The sequence below is a fragment of the Falco peregrinus genome, chromosome 6, assembly GCF_023634155.1.
Source record: "Falco peregrinus isolate bFalPer1 chromosome 6, bFalPer1.pri, whole genome shotgun sequence".
Taxonomy (NCBI): domain Eukaryota; kingdom Metazoa; phylum Chordata; class Aves; order Falconiformes; family Falconidae; genus Falco; species Falco peregrinus.
In genome coordinates this window covers 48,699,266-48,712,503 of record NC_073726.1, presented here as the reverse complement: position 1 = coordinate 48,712,503, position 13,238 = coordinate 48,699,266, and the positions used below count along the sequence as shown (strand labels likewise).

General features: G+C 39.6%; 1 protein-coding gene across 7 annotated transcripts in view; it reads right to left on the bottom strand.

The window, feature by feature from the left end:
• Positions 1 to 2,620: 2,620 nt before the first annotated feature.
• TMCC3 (transmembrane and coiled-coil domain family 3) overlaps positions 2,621 to 13,238 on the bottom strand; it is a 145,331-nt gene continuing 134,713 nt past the window's right edge. For all 7 annotated transcript variants that reach the window (XM_055808067.1, XM_055808068.1, XM_055808070.1 and 4 more), the window contains 3 exons: positions 10,609 to 11,507; positions 8,985 to 9,120; positions 2,621 to 6,199 (listed from right to left, as the gene is read on the bottom strand). In XM_055808067.1, the coding sequence (XP_055664042.1) occupies positions 5,897 to 6,199; positions 8,985 to 9,120; positions 10,609 to 11,507 (1,338 nt within the window). In that variant the 3' untranslated portion in view covers positions 2,621 to 5,896. The remainder of the gene's footprint in view (positions 6,200 to 8,984; positions 9,121 to 10,608; positions 11,508 to 13,238) is intronic.

Here is a 13,238-nt window from a genome sequence, read left to right as displayed (position 1 = left end):
AACTTTGTTACTGACAAAGAAATACTGCTAAGGGTTTGAATAATGAGACAGTAAGTTTAGGAAACAATGTTCATCATCAAATAATTGCAAATATTTTTATTTTAAAAAATGTTAATGGCACCTTAGAGGCAGTCATGACTACACAACAAAATATACAAAAACTACATCTTTGTAATTTCATCTTTCCACAGTGCTGTACAAAATGAAAATGGTATGAGAAACATTGTAGATCACATAGTGAGACAATTAACTTTAGTCAATAAAACCAGACAATTGATACTACCAGACCCAGGTCCCCGGGTAAAAAGGAAAGGTGGCTTTGTGCAAAACTTTCCAACAACAACACAACTTATGCTAAACATACAGCAAATCAGCCGTACGAGACAGCTTGATTAGTCCTCATGCAGTCTTTATATATATATATACAGCATCATCTCAGTTTGCTTTTTCAGGGAAAATAAGCAAGTCCATAAACTAAAATTAAACTTTTCTCAGTCTTTCACTGCTGTAATGCAAAATTGTCTCATTCTTTCTGGTGGATCCTACTCAGCATCAGAGACACCATTCAAACTTTATCTGAAAACAAGCCTTTCATAATCTTTTGCATTTTAAAGGGAAGCAATATAATTAATTAAAGGTCACATTCTGGCATGATGGTAAATGAAAAAAACCCCAGATAAATATTTGCCTAATTAAAAAAAAAGGGAATAAACTTGCCTGATTGCTGTTCCTAGATGGACTTTCAGAAGTGATTAAATTCTGCTATCCAAATTAAAGTGTTTAATTACATTAATCTGTGTTTACCTTCTGTTGTACCATTGAATCCAGAAGTAAGTTGTCTATATCACGGTGGAAAAGGGCTTGGTTTCCAAAATCGGTTTCCATACCACCTAAATGAACCACAAGCTTCTGTGGTTTGGTTTGTTATTTTTCTGAATAATTTCCTGTGCATTGATTTTAACTCCAGAAGGCACTGCCTGTGATTATTCAGTTGACTTTGTACCAAACTTAAGCCTGAACCAATTCCTCTTCGAACAGCAGCATTCAACTTTCACTTCAAATGTTGGAGTACTTGTGGGTTTTTTTTGCACGACTAACATTTAGCTTGTAACCCTTATGATTACAAACCTGAAGCTCACGCTTATACTGGATTTGTCTAGCTTCAACTTCTAGTCAGGGGATCACATATCCTTCCTACAGAAAATTGCCTTCATCTATTGAATTTCTATTCCCCAGATAAGCAGTCATGATTTGTTCACAGAAAACCATCAGTATGTAAATATCTTTCATGTAGTGCAGATATTGGAACTATACATGATGGTCCTGCATAACACAAATATTTTGATATTAAACTGAAAAGCAGTCAGAATTGATAGTGCTTCTCTAAGAATTCAGAACAAGTGGACACCTCAGGAGTGCAGTTAAATGAGAAGTTGCACCACCGCACGTAACGTAAAGCTGAAAGGAGAAGGAATTTAAACTGGGCCTCATTCAGTGCTGTCAATGACTAATCAGATGTTCAACAACAATAGAGTTATAGTTGAAGCTAGTGGAGGGATCCATTATACAAGTTTTAGAGGAAACCTAATTTAGACCTGAATGCTGAAACGGGAGAGATCAGTAGGATTGTGCTAATTTTCATAAGAAACTAAATCTCCAGAAAGCTCTGAGTGAAAAACTGCCAGAAGCCTATAGAACAGATATTAACAACTAACTGAAGGTCTTTTCGGTTGGAGAACTACTGTCAAAGTGAAGTGAAATAACTGACTCCAGGCAACACCAAGCAGAAAAGACGCTGTCTGGCAACTTTTTGTTGAGTAGGAGTGTTTTAGAGGCTCATGATGAGTAAGCATAAGGAGCATACTACAAATGTCTAGCATGTGGTATGAGAACAGAAAAGCAAATGGTATCCTGACAGAATACGGTTAATCGATCGAGAAGCTGCACAAAGTTCTCATTAAGAGAAGTCTTGCAACCATTTGGGATGGCCTAGGCATGCTTTCATGGCAAGCAGAACTCTGACTGCAGGCCACATACAAACACTCATATTATTCCAGCCCAAGCAGCGGAAGTGATACTGATACCGAAGTTAGTGGCACAGGCATCAGCCCTGGCTAGCTCAGCCATCAGCCTGCTCTTGATCTAGACACAGACACAGCTGGCCACATCCTGGTGCTGTTTCTATCTTGTTCCCTGTGAACAAGTGAGGAAGAACCTCTCTATGCTGAAGCTGCCCCACCATTCTGCAGGGAGGCTGCCCAGAGTGCAGCTTCAGGGGCAGCTAATTCACTGCAGCAAGAAAGAAAAAGGCTCCTCTCACTTTCCATCCCCGCTTCACACTCGCAAGACCATCCCATCAGCCCTCTAAGTCTCTAGATGTGGAAAGCTTTCCACCGCTCTTGCTAGGTGCTTCTTCCAGCCTTGTGAGCGAACATGGCACATGGAAGACTGCACCACACACCACAGTCAGCACGAGGTAAGAGATGGAAGGGCAAAGGCAGGAGGGGAGACCTCCCTCCCCTTTGGGTGGCCCTCTGCTTGGGAGAGCTCCTGGCACTGCAGCCTTACTCCCTGTAAAACTATAGCAGTTGCACCTGAAAGCAGGCTTTTGCCCTTCACATTTATTTTTTTTTTAATTTCTTGGTGCATGTCACATCCTCCAGTGATTTACATTCAGCTGGGAAAATAACCTATAGAAGTGCTATGCCCATGTACCAATTAGGGTTGTTTTAATTTGCACGACTAACATTATGCAGCCTTTACAGCTTTTACTGTGTCCTCTGCCAGATATAAAGCCAATATGGAAAGGCAAGACCTTTTTGGTCTTTCCAATTTGGACCCAGACAGAGTTTATCAAGACAGCAAGTAATCTTTCACAAGCCCACTGATTTTATGTTCTGCCCTCATTTTGCACTGAGGTAATCTTCCAGAATTGTAACAGGATGCCCTTGGAGCAGAAGCCTTCACATCCCCAGGTCATACCATACCAGCTTCCTTTGTTATAAGAAAAGTGACTAAACTTTTTCCTGCCTGACCCCAAGACTACTTGACATTACATTTTTAACTACATACACTAGCACTGGGAGGATCTTCTCTTTAAACATATAACCACAGGCAAAGTTTTTCTTACATAAAAATGATGAACACATGGTATTCCTTTCTTGCACATGTATCCTTCTGAACCCATTTAACAAAATGCTAGACAAAGTGTTTTCCTCAAGTGGCCAAACCAGAAGGTGGCTGTGCAAACCACAGAAGAATGGAGGTTGTAATAAAGATGGCAAGAAAACACCATGAAGAGTCACAGCTTTCTGAGGATCAGTACCAGGACTTTTTTTTTTTTTTTTTTTTAATGGATGTATTCATCTTGTGGCCTATGGAAATGGCAGGGGAGGGTCATAGAGATGATTAGTAAAATGGATGGTGGAATTCAGGAAAAGATTTCAGAAAGGAGAGGACACTGAATAGAAGCACACTCACTGGCTAACGAAATGGAAAGTACAGACTATAAAAAGACATCATACGCCTTTTCAAAAATGAAGATCAGAACAAGTTATATGAAAACAGTGGAAAAGACCAAGAGGATCTCAGGACACATCAAAAGGGCATAAAAACAAACCAAAGGAAACCCTTTCTTGTGATGTAAATGCCAGGAAAAAGCTGTTTTTTTCCTTTTAACCTCATTAACATTGTGGAAGGGACTTTCCTGTGGAGATAAGTTTATGAGCTGCATTGGTGGAAGCAATCCCTGCAGTTTATTAGCTGGCTGAGGCTAAGGACAGGCACTTGGAAGGTGGGGGTGAAGGCCTGTTGCAATGCATGCATATAAGTACCAAAATGGGTTGAGACACATGAGAAGAAAGGTCTCCCTGGACCGAACAGCAACAGGAGCACATACAGAAATCAAGACAGAAAAGTTTTATACTTAGTACTACTTCCCTTCTTCAGGGGATACCAGGAGTACAGAGGTAAACACAAAGACGAAAAAACCCCAAACCCCAAACATTAAGGAAAAGAAGAATGTATCTATATAGTAATTCTTGACACAGCCAGGGATAAACAAATCGGTAAGTCTGAGCTTTAAAAAGTCATATCCCTCTCAGCAGGACTTAGGTTGTACACTCCACCTTCCCCTGAAGATGGGGCAGGGCTGGGTTAGGATAACATGCCTGATGTGATCAATTTCTGGTGCCTGCAAGCCAGCACAATCCCTCCAGATCTCTCCGTTCAAAGATGTAGCACATATAAAGAATTCTTTAACGATTATTAAATTGTTTTAATTTTATAAATGCTGAGTCATATAATTATTTATGCAGTTAGTTCTGCCCTTCATTCCCTGAAGCCACAAAAAGTAACTATATTCACTGTTAATCCTATCATGGTAAAATATCAGAATTCTTCCCCCGCCTCCCCTTCCCCACTCCCTTTCTTCTGAATGAGGTCTTCTGAATTTCTACACCAACTATTGCACTTGATTAAAAAGAAATACACACACTGAGTAATTCCCCACCCCCCAATCCCATAAAACCAGCATAACAGATACAGCAACTGAAAAGAAAATCTGTCATGACAATTATTTTCTAAATAAGTAACACTGAACAACTGGAGAAACTGTCTTTCCATTTAATGGACAGTGAAGAATAATTATGATTGTGGTGGTTTGTTTTGGCTTTGGGGGTTTTTAAGATCTTGTTCATCATGGCTGAAAGACAAGTAGATTTCAAGGAAATTTTTTTTGCGATTTTTAAACCAAGCAAAATAAATTCCAGTAAGAAAAAACCCCAACCTTGTCTCCTAGCCGTGGTACTGTACGCTAATATATTATTTTCAGGAACGTTTGTCAGGAAAGCCTGCACTGTGTGTGTATATTTACAGAAGTTTAACTCCCTGCTCCCCTCAGAAGCTGCTCACTTGCACTCCTTCCACATTCCTTAATCTGACACAGGGAAGAAATCCACTGTACCCAGAGTCCCACCACCTATCTGCTCTGCATTCCGAGCACCCCAACAATTCAGTGCTAACAAAGGCTAACCTAAATGTTGCTTTTCTGTGTACTTCTTTCCCCGCGCAGTTTGCAGGGCTTGAAGCAAGCGCGTGCTTTGGTCTGCATGACAACTTATCCACCAGTTACTTACTACTTTGCTCCTTTACAAAGTGGCCTGGAGATCCAGCCGTTCAATTCAGTTCCTGTTTGGAAGTCTTCTGCCACATTTATGAACTTCCCAAATGTGATAAGGAACAGTGCCAGGATAGAACAACCACAAACTATGGTCAATAATTACCGGTCTAATTTACAAACAATAAACTCTCTGTGCAAAAGGTTACTAGCAGAAGCATCAAGTTTTGCTGGTCCTGAAAACTAAAAATCCCGTATACAGATACCCATTAATTTAGAATCAAGAACTATCAATACATAGGACTGTATAATTTGGCTTCTTATTCTAGTTGGATTTAGAGAGGAAACTAATTAGTCTAACAGGACTGATACACATTATGGTCCACTCCTGCCCGATTACACTCTTTGCACTCCAGTCTAGTAAAATGCACACCTGACACGGGAGTTGCTTGGATCCCTCTCAGAGCATCATACCATCTTTTGTGGGTGTGTGTTTGTAAAGTGGAAAAAACCATTGTATTAAGGCAGAAGACTGACATAAGCAAGCAGTTCATCACAGACAATTACACACAATTGAATTGAACAGGCAACTGACTGCCAACAAGTATGCGTGTTTGTATTTATACCTTGCAGCCCAAGAGTCTTTGTGGTCTTCTCCATCCAGTTTGCACATTTAAACTGACAAAAAATGATTTGTATACACAGAGCACTTAAAAACAAGGAGGGAAAGGAAAAAAGAAAAATAAAAAAGGGACAAAGAAAGTAGCTAGACCAGAAGCTTTATCTTGGTATAATCATCCTTTCTATGGCACAAATTATATGATCCCAGTTCTTACAAAATATTGCCAGCAGCGTCACTGCGAAAAAAGTGCAGATGATATGAAAACGGCTCTTCATCATAGGAGCAATGAACTTTGCAATAGTAGAAACGCATACTAAGATGACAGTCATGAAGGCCAGGATAACATTTATACATTTCCCCAGGAGCACTTTGGCATTAACTGTTTCAGACTGCTGTGCTTGCTGTTCTTGCTGATGAAGCTCCAGCTTTGAAACCCGGGTCTGGCATGATTCTAAGGCTTCCTGGAGACAGAAAATAAGAATTAGGGCAGCTATATTTCCATACAGCACTCCTCCCATTCTGGCTGCAGAGCCATCCATCAGCTAGATTAGAAGTATAATTTATTATAGACTCCTAAAATTTGAATAAGCCACCAACTTTTTAAAAAATAAGTGCACATATATATCTGCGTGTGTTTTTGTATCACTGCCTGCTCAAGCATAATCTAGTCTGACAACACTGTCCAAAATGTAGTTTTTACATTTTTCATGCTTGAGAAGAAGTATCGTAACTCATAGTGTTCACAACAGAAAATGTTTCCTGCATATACTGATGAGATAAAGTACTGGGAAAGCTGTTGCCGTGGCAACTTGCACTGCATTAGAACAACATCATAGTTAGTTTCTTCATATATACTATAGAAAATATCAGGGCAGTACAAGCCTGCTGTGATACTAATTAAATCTACTTTGCAACATGTAGCATTTGGTTTACACCACCCTCTCTGGTCTATGTTACTTTTTCTCTCAAAGCCACCCATGGTACAGTGCAGGGCTTGAGCCTTCAGTAACAGATTGCCTTTTCCTTCTGTAGTGTGACGGCTCATCAATCCGTACTCCAAGTTGGCAGCAGAGACAGTGGTGATGCTTTTATGGGATTCTCTCTCTCACACGATATATTCCACTTCACATTTTGTTCTAAAGAAAGCAGACCTTTCTCTTCTGCTTGAGGGTGGACTAAAAATGGTGTTTTGAGTAAAACACTTCCTAAGTCACTAACCCCATGCTTAAGCCCTTTCAAAGTGAAACATGGAAAAATTTCCAGCTGCTTCACTTACTTGCCAAAAATGCCACTTTTTACTGGAGTTGGGACTTGGGGATTGCTATGTTACACAGTGCAAAGCTATAATTTAGCAAGATTGATCAAGTTGACATAACCTTTTACCACTGTGTAAAAGGGAAAAATCATGCTCCAGCATCCCTACTTTTTTCCTCAGTCTCAAACTCTAAACATTTTCCTTGCACTGGCAGGTGTTCACCTGATCAGACAGCAAGCCGATTCAACCCAATCCTCCGTGAAGAAGAAACAAAACCACCGCGCACAGTGTTATTAGCTTTATATTGCTGGTCAGTTCTCCGTTGTTCTGGCAAGTAGAACTGGCTTACCATGTGACCAGCCAGGCACCAACGTCAGCGCAAAGCATATGGCACAGCACCTTACAAAAGGCTGCTTCCTTTCACTGTTCTAGGAATTAGTAATAATATAGGAGACAGTTCTTAATGGGTGGCACGAAGTCCCTTATGATTCACACATGCTCTCCATTACACACTAAAGAACTTTCCTGGGCCTTCTTTCACTCTGACCGTATGGTATTTGCAAATTTTCTTGTGCTGCTTTAAAGAAAGTCCAGGTGCAAAAGTCCAATACCTGCAATTCTGCTTGAGAGGCTGAGAAAGTGTTTTAAAAACAATCTGCCCATCCCTTACGGACAGAGTACTCCCAAGTTACATTGTTACCTAAACCAGCCACAATTTAAATGCTTTTACTCTGTTCTAGCCTATCTAAAACCCCACAAAGAGACAGGTTTAAACAGATCCAACTGTACAGAGATAAACAAGGCTGTATCAACGCGGCACTTCAATGAGTTTTAAAAGCCTCTGACATCCCGCCAGAGTTCTGCTATTGAGTTAGCAAATGTTTCACAGCCATTCTGCTGGAGAACTTGGGTCTTGCTCAGTTTTTACATCCTCAAGATGCCATCCCAGAAAGGAGTCCTGCATAAGAGAACTCTCCTTAAACCTACAAAACAACCTGAGATATGCTTCGATTCAGCAACATCCCTTTCCCACTCTGCTCCCAGGAGTTTCCCAAGTCTCACACCAATCAGGAAACAGTGTGATCATCTTGCTGCCTGCGCTCTCTACATTTAGAGATGTGGGCACAGGGGTGGACAGGACAGGGTTGGTTGGTTGTGGTGTTTTTTTCCGGTTTGGGTTTTTGTTTTGCTTTGGGGTTTTTTTCCTCTTCCCCCCTCCCCCCACCACCATCCGAGCCAATATGAAGACAGTCTTTGAGCATTACTTAGTTGTTAGCGAATTTAAGCCCAAGGTAAGGCAAACTAATGTTTTCACCACCTGCTCAGATTTTGGGTAGAAATATTATGCATTATATCAATGCTTATATTGTATATAAATATTACAGTATGTAACTACATGCTGTCAGAACAAACTTGTAGACATTATTACTGGCTTTTGATTGAAGCCAGAAATGACTATAACTGATCACAGAGGTGAACGTATGCTACAGCTTTGATTACATGGGCCGTTGTGACTATGAGTTAAACCTCTTAAACTATAACTGGGAAATCTACAAGTCCATTTATCAATTAGAGTTCTTACTTTTTACCTTAAATTCAAATTATAATAAGTCTTGCCAGTGATATGACTACCTATTGGAGAAAGTCTGAGCCAGACGTTTGTTAGGACACTTTCAGAAGTGGCGTTTACATAATACAGGGAGATTCAATTCCTTCCTCCTCTGGTGCAAGAAACTAAACCAGGACATTCTTCATCCACAAATCTGCATAGTCTATATCATCAATTCCAGCAGATAAAATTCTGAATTTATTAAAATAGAGACTGTCATCGATTTAAAGCATGCCGGGTTTTCACCTTAAAATAGACAAAACATGGGCTTAAATCTTTCCAGAGGTTCCTTTTACACAAAGATGCAGAAAGATGCAAGGGTTTTATAGTACAAGATTTCTACAAAACGTTACGAGATTATGACAAGGTGAAAAAGAAGTACCTGAACATCTCGTGACCGCTCATACGCCTGATACGCCACTTTCTCCTCTATGCTGGCTAGCTCTTGTTTCAAGTTTGCTGTTTCATGTTGATGAAGGTCGGTCAGGTCATTTAACTGGTCTTCCAATCTTTCGTATCTTATTAGGAAAAAAGGTCTAAATTTAGTGCCTTCTATTCAAGTAATGTTAAATCATGAAAACAATTACACATTTTAAATGGTAATTTCTCAGTGTGCTATAGATTTGACTGACTGGCATTAGAGAGCACATAGTGAAATCAGTAAAATCTTTGGAAACTCTTCATAAGCATTTATTCAGCAAACTGAAAGCCTTTTTTTTTTAGTGTTTCTTGCTGGCAGTGGGTGTTAAAAAGCAAATATTTGTACATCATAGACAAATTATAAGAACTATAAACAGTGCCTCAGAGTATCCAACACACATTTTCCCATTCTCACTCTTCAATTAGACAAGAAGATATGGTTTCACAAGTAAGCTTGAGCCAGTTAACAGCTCACCAGTAGTGAAAGGAAAAATATGTTCCCTGGATCCCCTCTCAAACACAACTGTGAGGTGCTGCCATTCATGTACAGCCTGTTCTGGCATGTCTCTGCATAGTAAACCAGTTCAAGTAAACCATCAGGAAAGCAGAAATATTTTTGGTGAGTTTGTAACTTGATTTAACACACAAACAATTTCTGTGCAGCTGGCACAGAAATGATGGAGGCAAAGTAGTCTAGCTGTGGAAATAGTGGCAGGAGGCTTGAGATCTTAATAGCAGTGAGCTGTCAGAAAAGGCTGCTCTGCCTTTTCCTGAAACCAAGTCCTGAGTTCAGAAGGCCATTTGCTCTGTTCTTTCCTCCCTCATGTTACCACCTGCTATCCAGCCTCCCCGTGTAATTCAAGAACAAGGGAAACATTAAATATTGCACTTCATACTGAATTTTTGCCAATTAGCATAGTAAAGACTTCAAGAATCAACACTTAATTTAACAAGCGATATGACAAATGGAAAATAGGTAGAGCAGGTGCAAGCCCTCTGTAGAACATATGTCACTTTCCACAGTGGATGATAAAGAAATTAATTGCCAAGTAACAAATGCAAGAGGAAACAATGCTACAGTACTTAAACCAACATTTCACAGCTGTGTGTTACACCAGGTACAAAGTGACATTGTGTCCACAAAATAGCAATATGCCTGAGAAGTTATTTGGACAAGGCACTCGGGACTAAAGGGTATACTTATCAGCTGTAAGTCAGCTCTGCTACACTGTAGACTGATTAGCATTTTCAAGTTACAATAGATTAGAATCCTTCCACCAGTTAAGAAACAATTGGCTTCTCCTATACGTAATATTCACATAATACAGTATGCCAGATGAGAGAATTTTCTGACAAGCCTTCAACAAAAGGCAAAGACCTACCACACCATCTGATAGAAAGTATTAATGTTCTACACATATTTTCAGTTACTGGAAGGAACATTTTTGTACCAGATATTCATTGGAATTATATTTTCCTCTTGCTTCTGAAATATCACACACACAAGCACACACCCACATTTACACTTTCCAAATAGCTTCTATACCAATTCAAAAATAATCTCAAGAAAACAGTTAAAAAAATACCTATATCTTTCCTCTTGTAACATCTGAGAAATAAAGCCATAGTCTCTTTTAAATTGTGTTTTTAAATTCTCGATATCATCAGCTAATTGGGACTGTGTGTCCTTGATTTCCCTTAGTTCCTCCAAAATCATGGAAAGCTTTCCTTGACTGTCCAGGGTACTTGCCACAGCATGACCAAAGGAAGTATTCCCATTACTATCTGCTGAGCCAGAGGTTCCGCTTGAGCATTCATCATCACTAACGTATTTTGGTTTGGCAACAATGGTGGCACTTCCCCCATACGTTCTAGAACTCGTTTCTGGCCGAAATTCATCCAAGGTGTTTTTGAGATGAGCAATGTTGTCTGCACTACCAAATTTGTTTCGGATCAGGTTTGCAAACTCTCTAGACTTGCTGAAAACAAAGACAGGTGGTGTCAAAGATACACCTGGCACACCCGACTTGCTGCTCTCTGTTCCGTGTCCAGAGATACGAGGCTTTCCATGCTGAATATCTTTCAGGTTATCTTTGGATGTATCCTTAGTAGTTTTGGAAGATCCATTTTGTTCAATATCCTTGAGCTTTTTGTGATACTGTTCCAACTTCTTCTGCAGCTGGGCAATGGAGTGGGCAGATTTCTGGTTCTTTTTCTCAAAGACTTGTTTAATGCGCCCAGCCTGTTGCTTGTCTGCACTGTTTACCAGTTTCAAATACTCAGCCACATTCCCATCTCGAGCTGTTTGTTCAACTTTGATTTGTTCCGTAACCTTGAGGATTTTCTGTTTCAAGCTATCTGCACTGAGCTTGACTTTGTGAAATTCCAGGACCCCATCTGGTACATCAAAGTTCAGGTTGGTGTCAGAGCCTCCACGGCGAATGTTAAGTGGTAAACTCAGGGTATTCATGTCATGTCTTTCCACCTGAGAGGAACAAAGATAGATGGCATTTAAATTTTACTTTTTTAAAATCCAACTTCTCTGTCCAGTTCCTTCTCTGCATGTAATTATAACAGGTACACCATATAAAGTAGCTTCGAGTAGCAAAACAGAATGAACTTTTCTTTGAAATTAAGAAGCATTTTTCTCAATTTCCCTAGGTTGACAAACAGCCCAAGGAACTGCCTGTTCCTATTAAAAAAGCAGCAAGATGAATTAGAGTGGAAATTATTCAAGTATAGATTTTCAAAATCATTTACAGTTATTCATTAAATCAGAACAATGCCTAGTTAGACAAGGTGCCTAAAATTATTGTTTATTATTAACGGTTTCAAAGACATCATGACTGATAATCACTCCCTCTTTCTCTTAGAAACGGTCAAACCGATAGAGATGTAAACACATGTTCTCCTCTACAGCAGTATTAACTGTCCAGTGTATTTTACTAGGTTAAGTCCTTTTTTGATACATGTTCCTCCCATTCAAATTTGTCACACAATTCAAAGTTTTTGCACAACTAGTTGAAAATTCTTGGAAATTTACCACATGATTCAACAAGAAGAAGCTGCTAGCTTTTAATACAGAGAGCATAGAGAAAGAATGGGCCCACATTTGACTTGGCATGCTTGATGAAGATGCTTAACAACTTCAACTGCTGTGGCAAACTGTTTTAATAGCAAATGCACTGAGGGGGATTTGCAGAAAGAAACTTCTGAAAGAAAACTGCATTTGCTCAAGTATAGGATCCATACACCTTAACAGTGCTCTGAGGAAGCGTAACAAAAACGATCAGGTCACAACACAAACAACAGAAAGGCAAGATAATCTGATACAAAACATAAAAAGTATTTCCTCAGAAAGTCAAAGCCACAGGGGAGGCAATAGACAAGAATGACCCAACTAAAACAGCTTCATCTGTATTATGGTCTTGTACTAGGCTGTGTGACAAAGAAGGTGTATTTCGTTAAAGCTGCCGCATCATCATATCTGTAGAGACTGCTTAAGAAACACTCCAGCCCTAATGGGCTTTCAGAGCTTTAACACCAGAGGGTACTAATACAAATTGCTCAGGCAAGACCATTTCCGACAAATCACAAGCTGTATCAAAGTATCTTTTAAAGACAAATTTGTGAAATGCTTTAACTACTCTTCAAAATACCTGAGATACTATGTCAAAAGTTTGATTTCCAACTACAGTATTTATCTATAATACTGAAAATCTTGCAGCAAGACCTATATGCACATGCATGTTCAGTGATCACCATTCAATTACTTTCTTGATTAAAAAAGCCATAAAAACATCATTAAGCACTGCGGTAAGGTTTGTTTTCCCACCCTTGTACAGTTTTGGTGGCCCTCCTGGAAATTCTCTCCAGCATTTCTGTATTGCCCTTAAAATACAGGCTCAGGTACCAGATATGGTGTCCTACTATTAGTGATATGCATCGCGAACAGGTTGATCAGAACTATTCTCGCTCTGTGTCTACCATGATGAGTTACAAACACATAGGAGGCAACACAGCCATAAAACTAGATCTGTACCTGACCATTTCAGAGACAAGATCATCTCTACTCCTACTTTATACTCTTATCCTTATATTACTGAGAATTACAGTGCTTTTTTTTTTTTCCTTTTTCTTTTGCTAATGCACTGTTCATGGTGCAAACCAGGTGATGGAAGTTCACTTTCACCAATCTCTAAGAAAAATGGACACT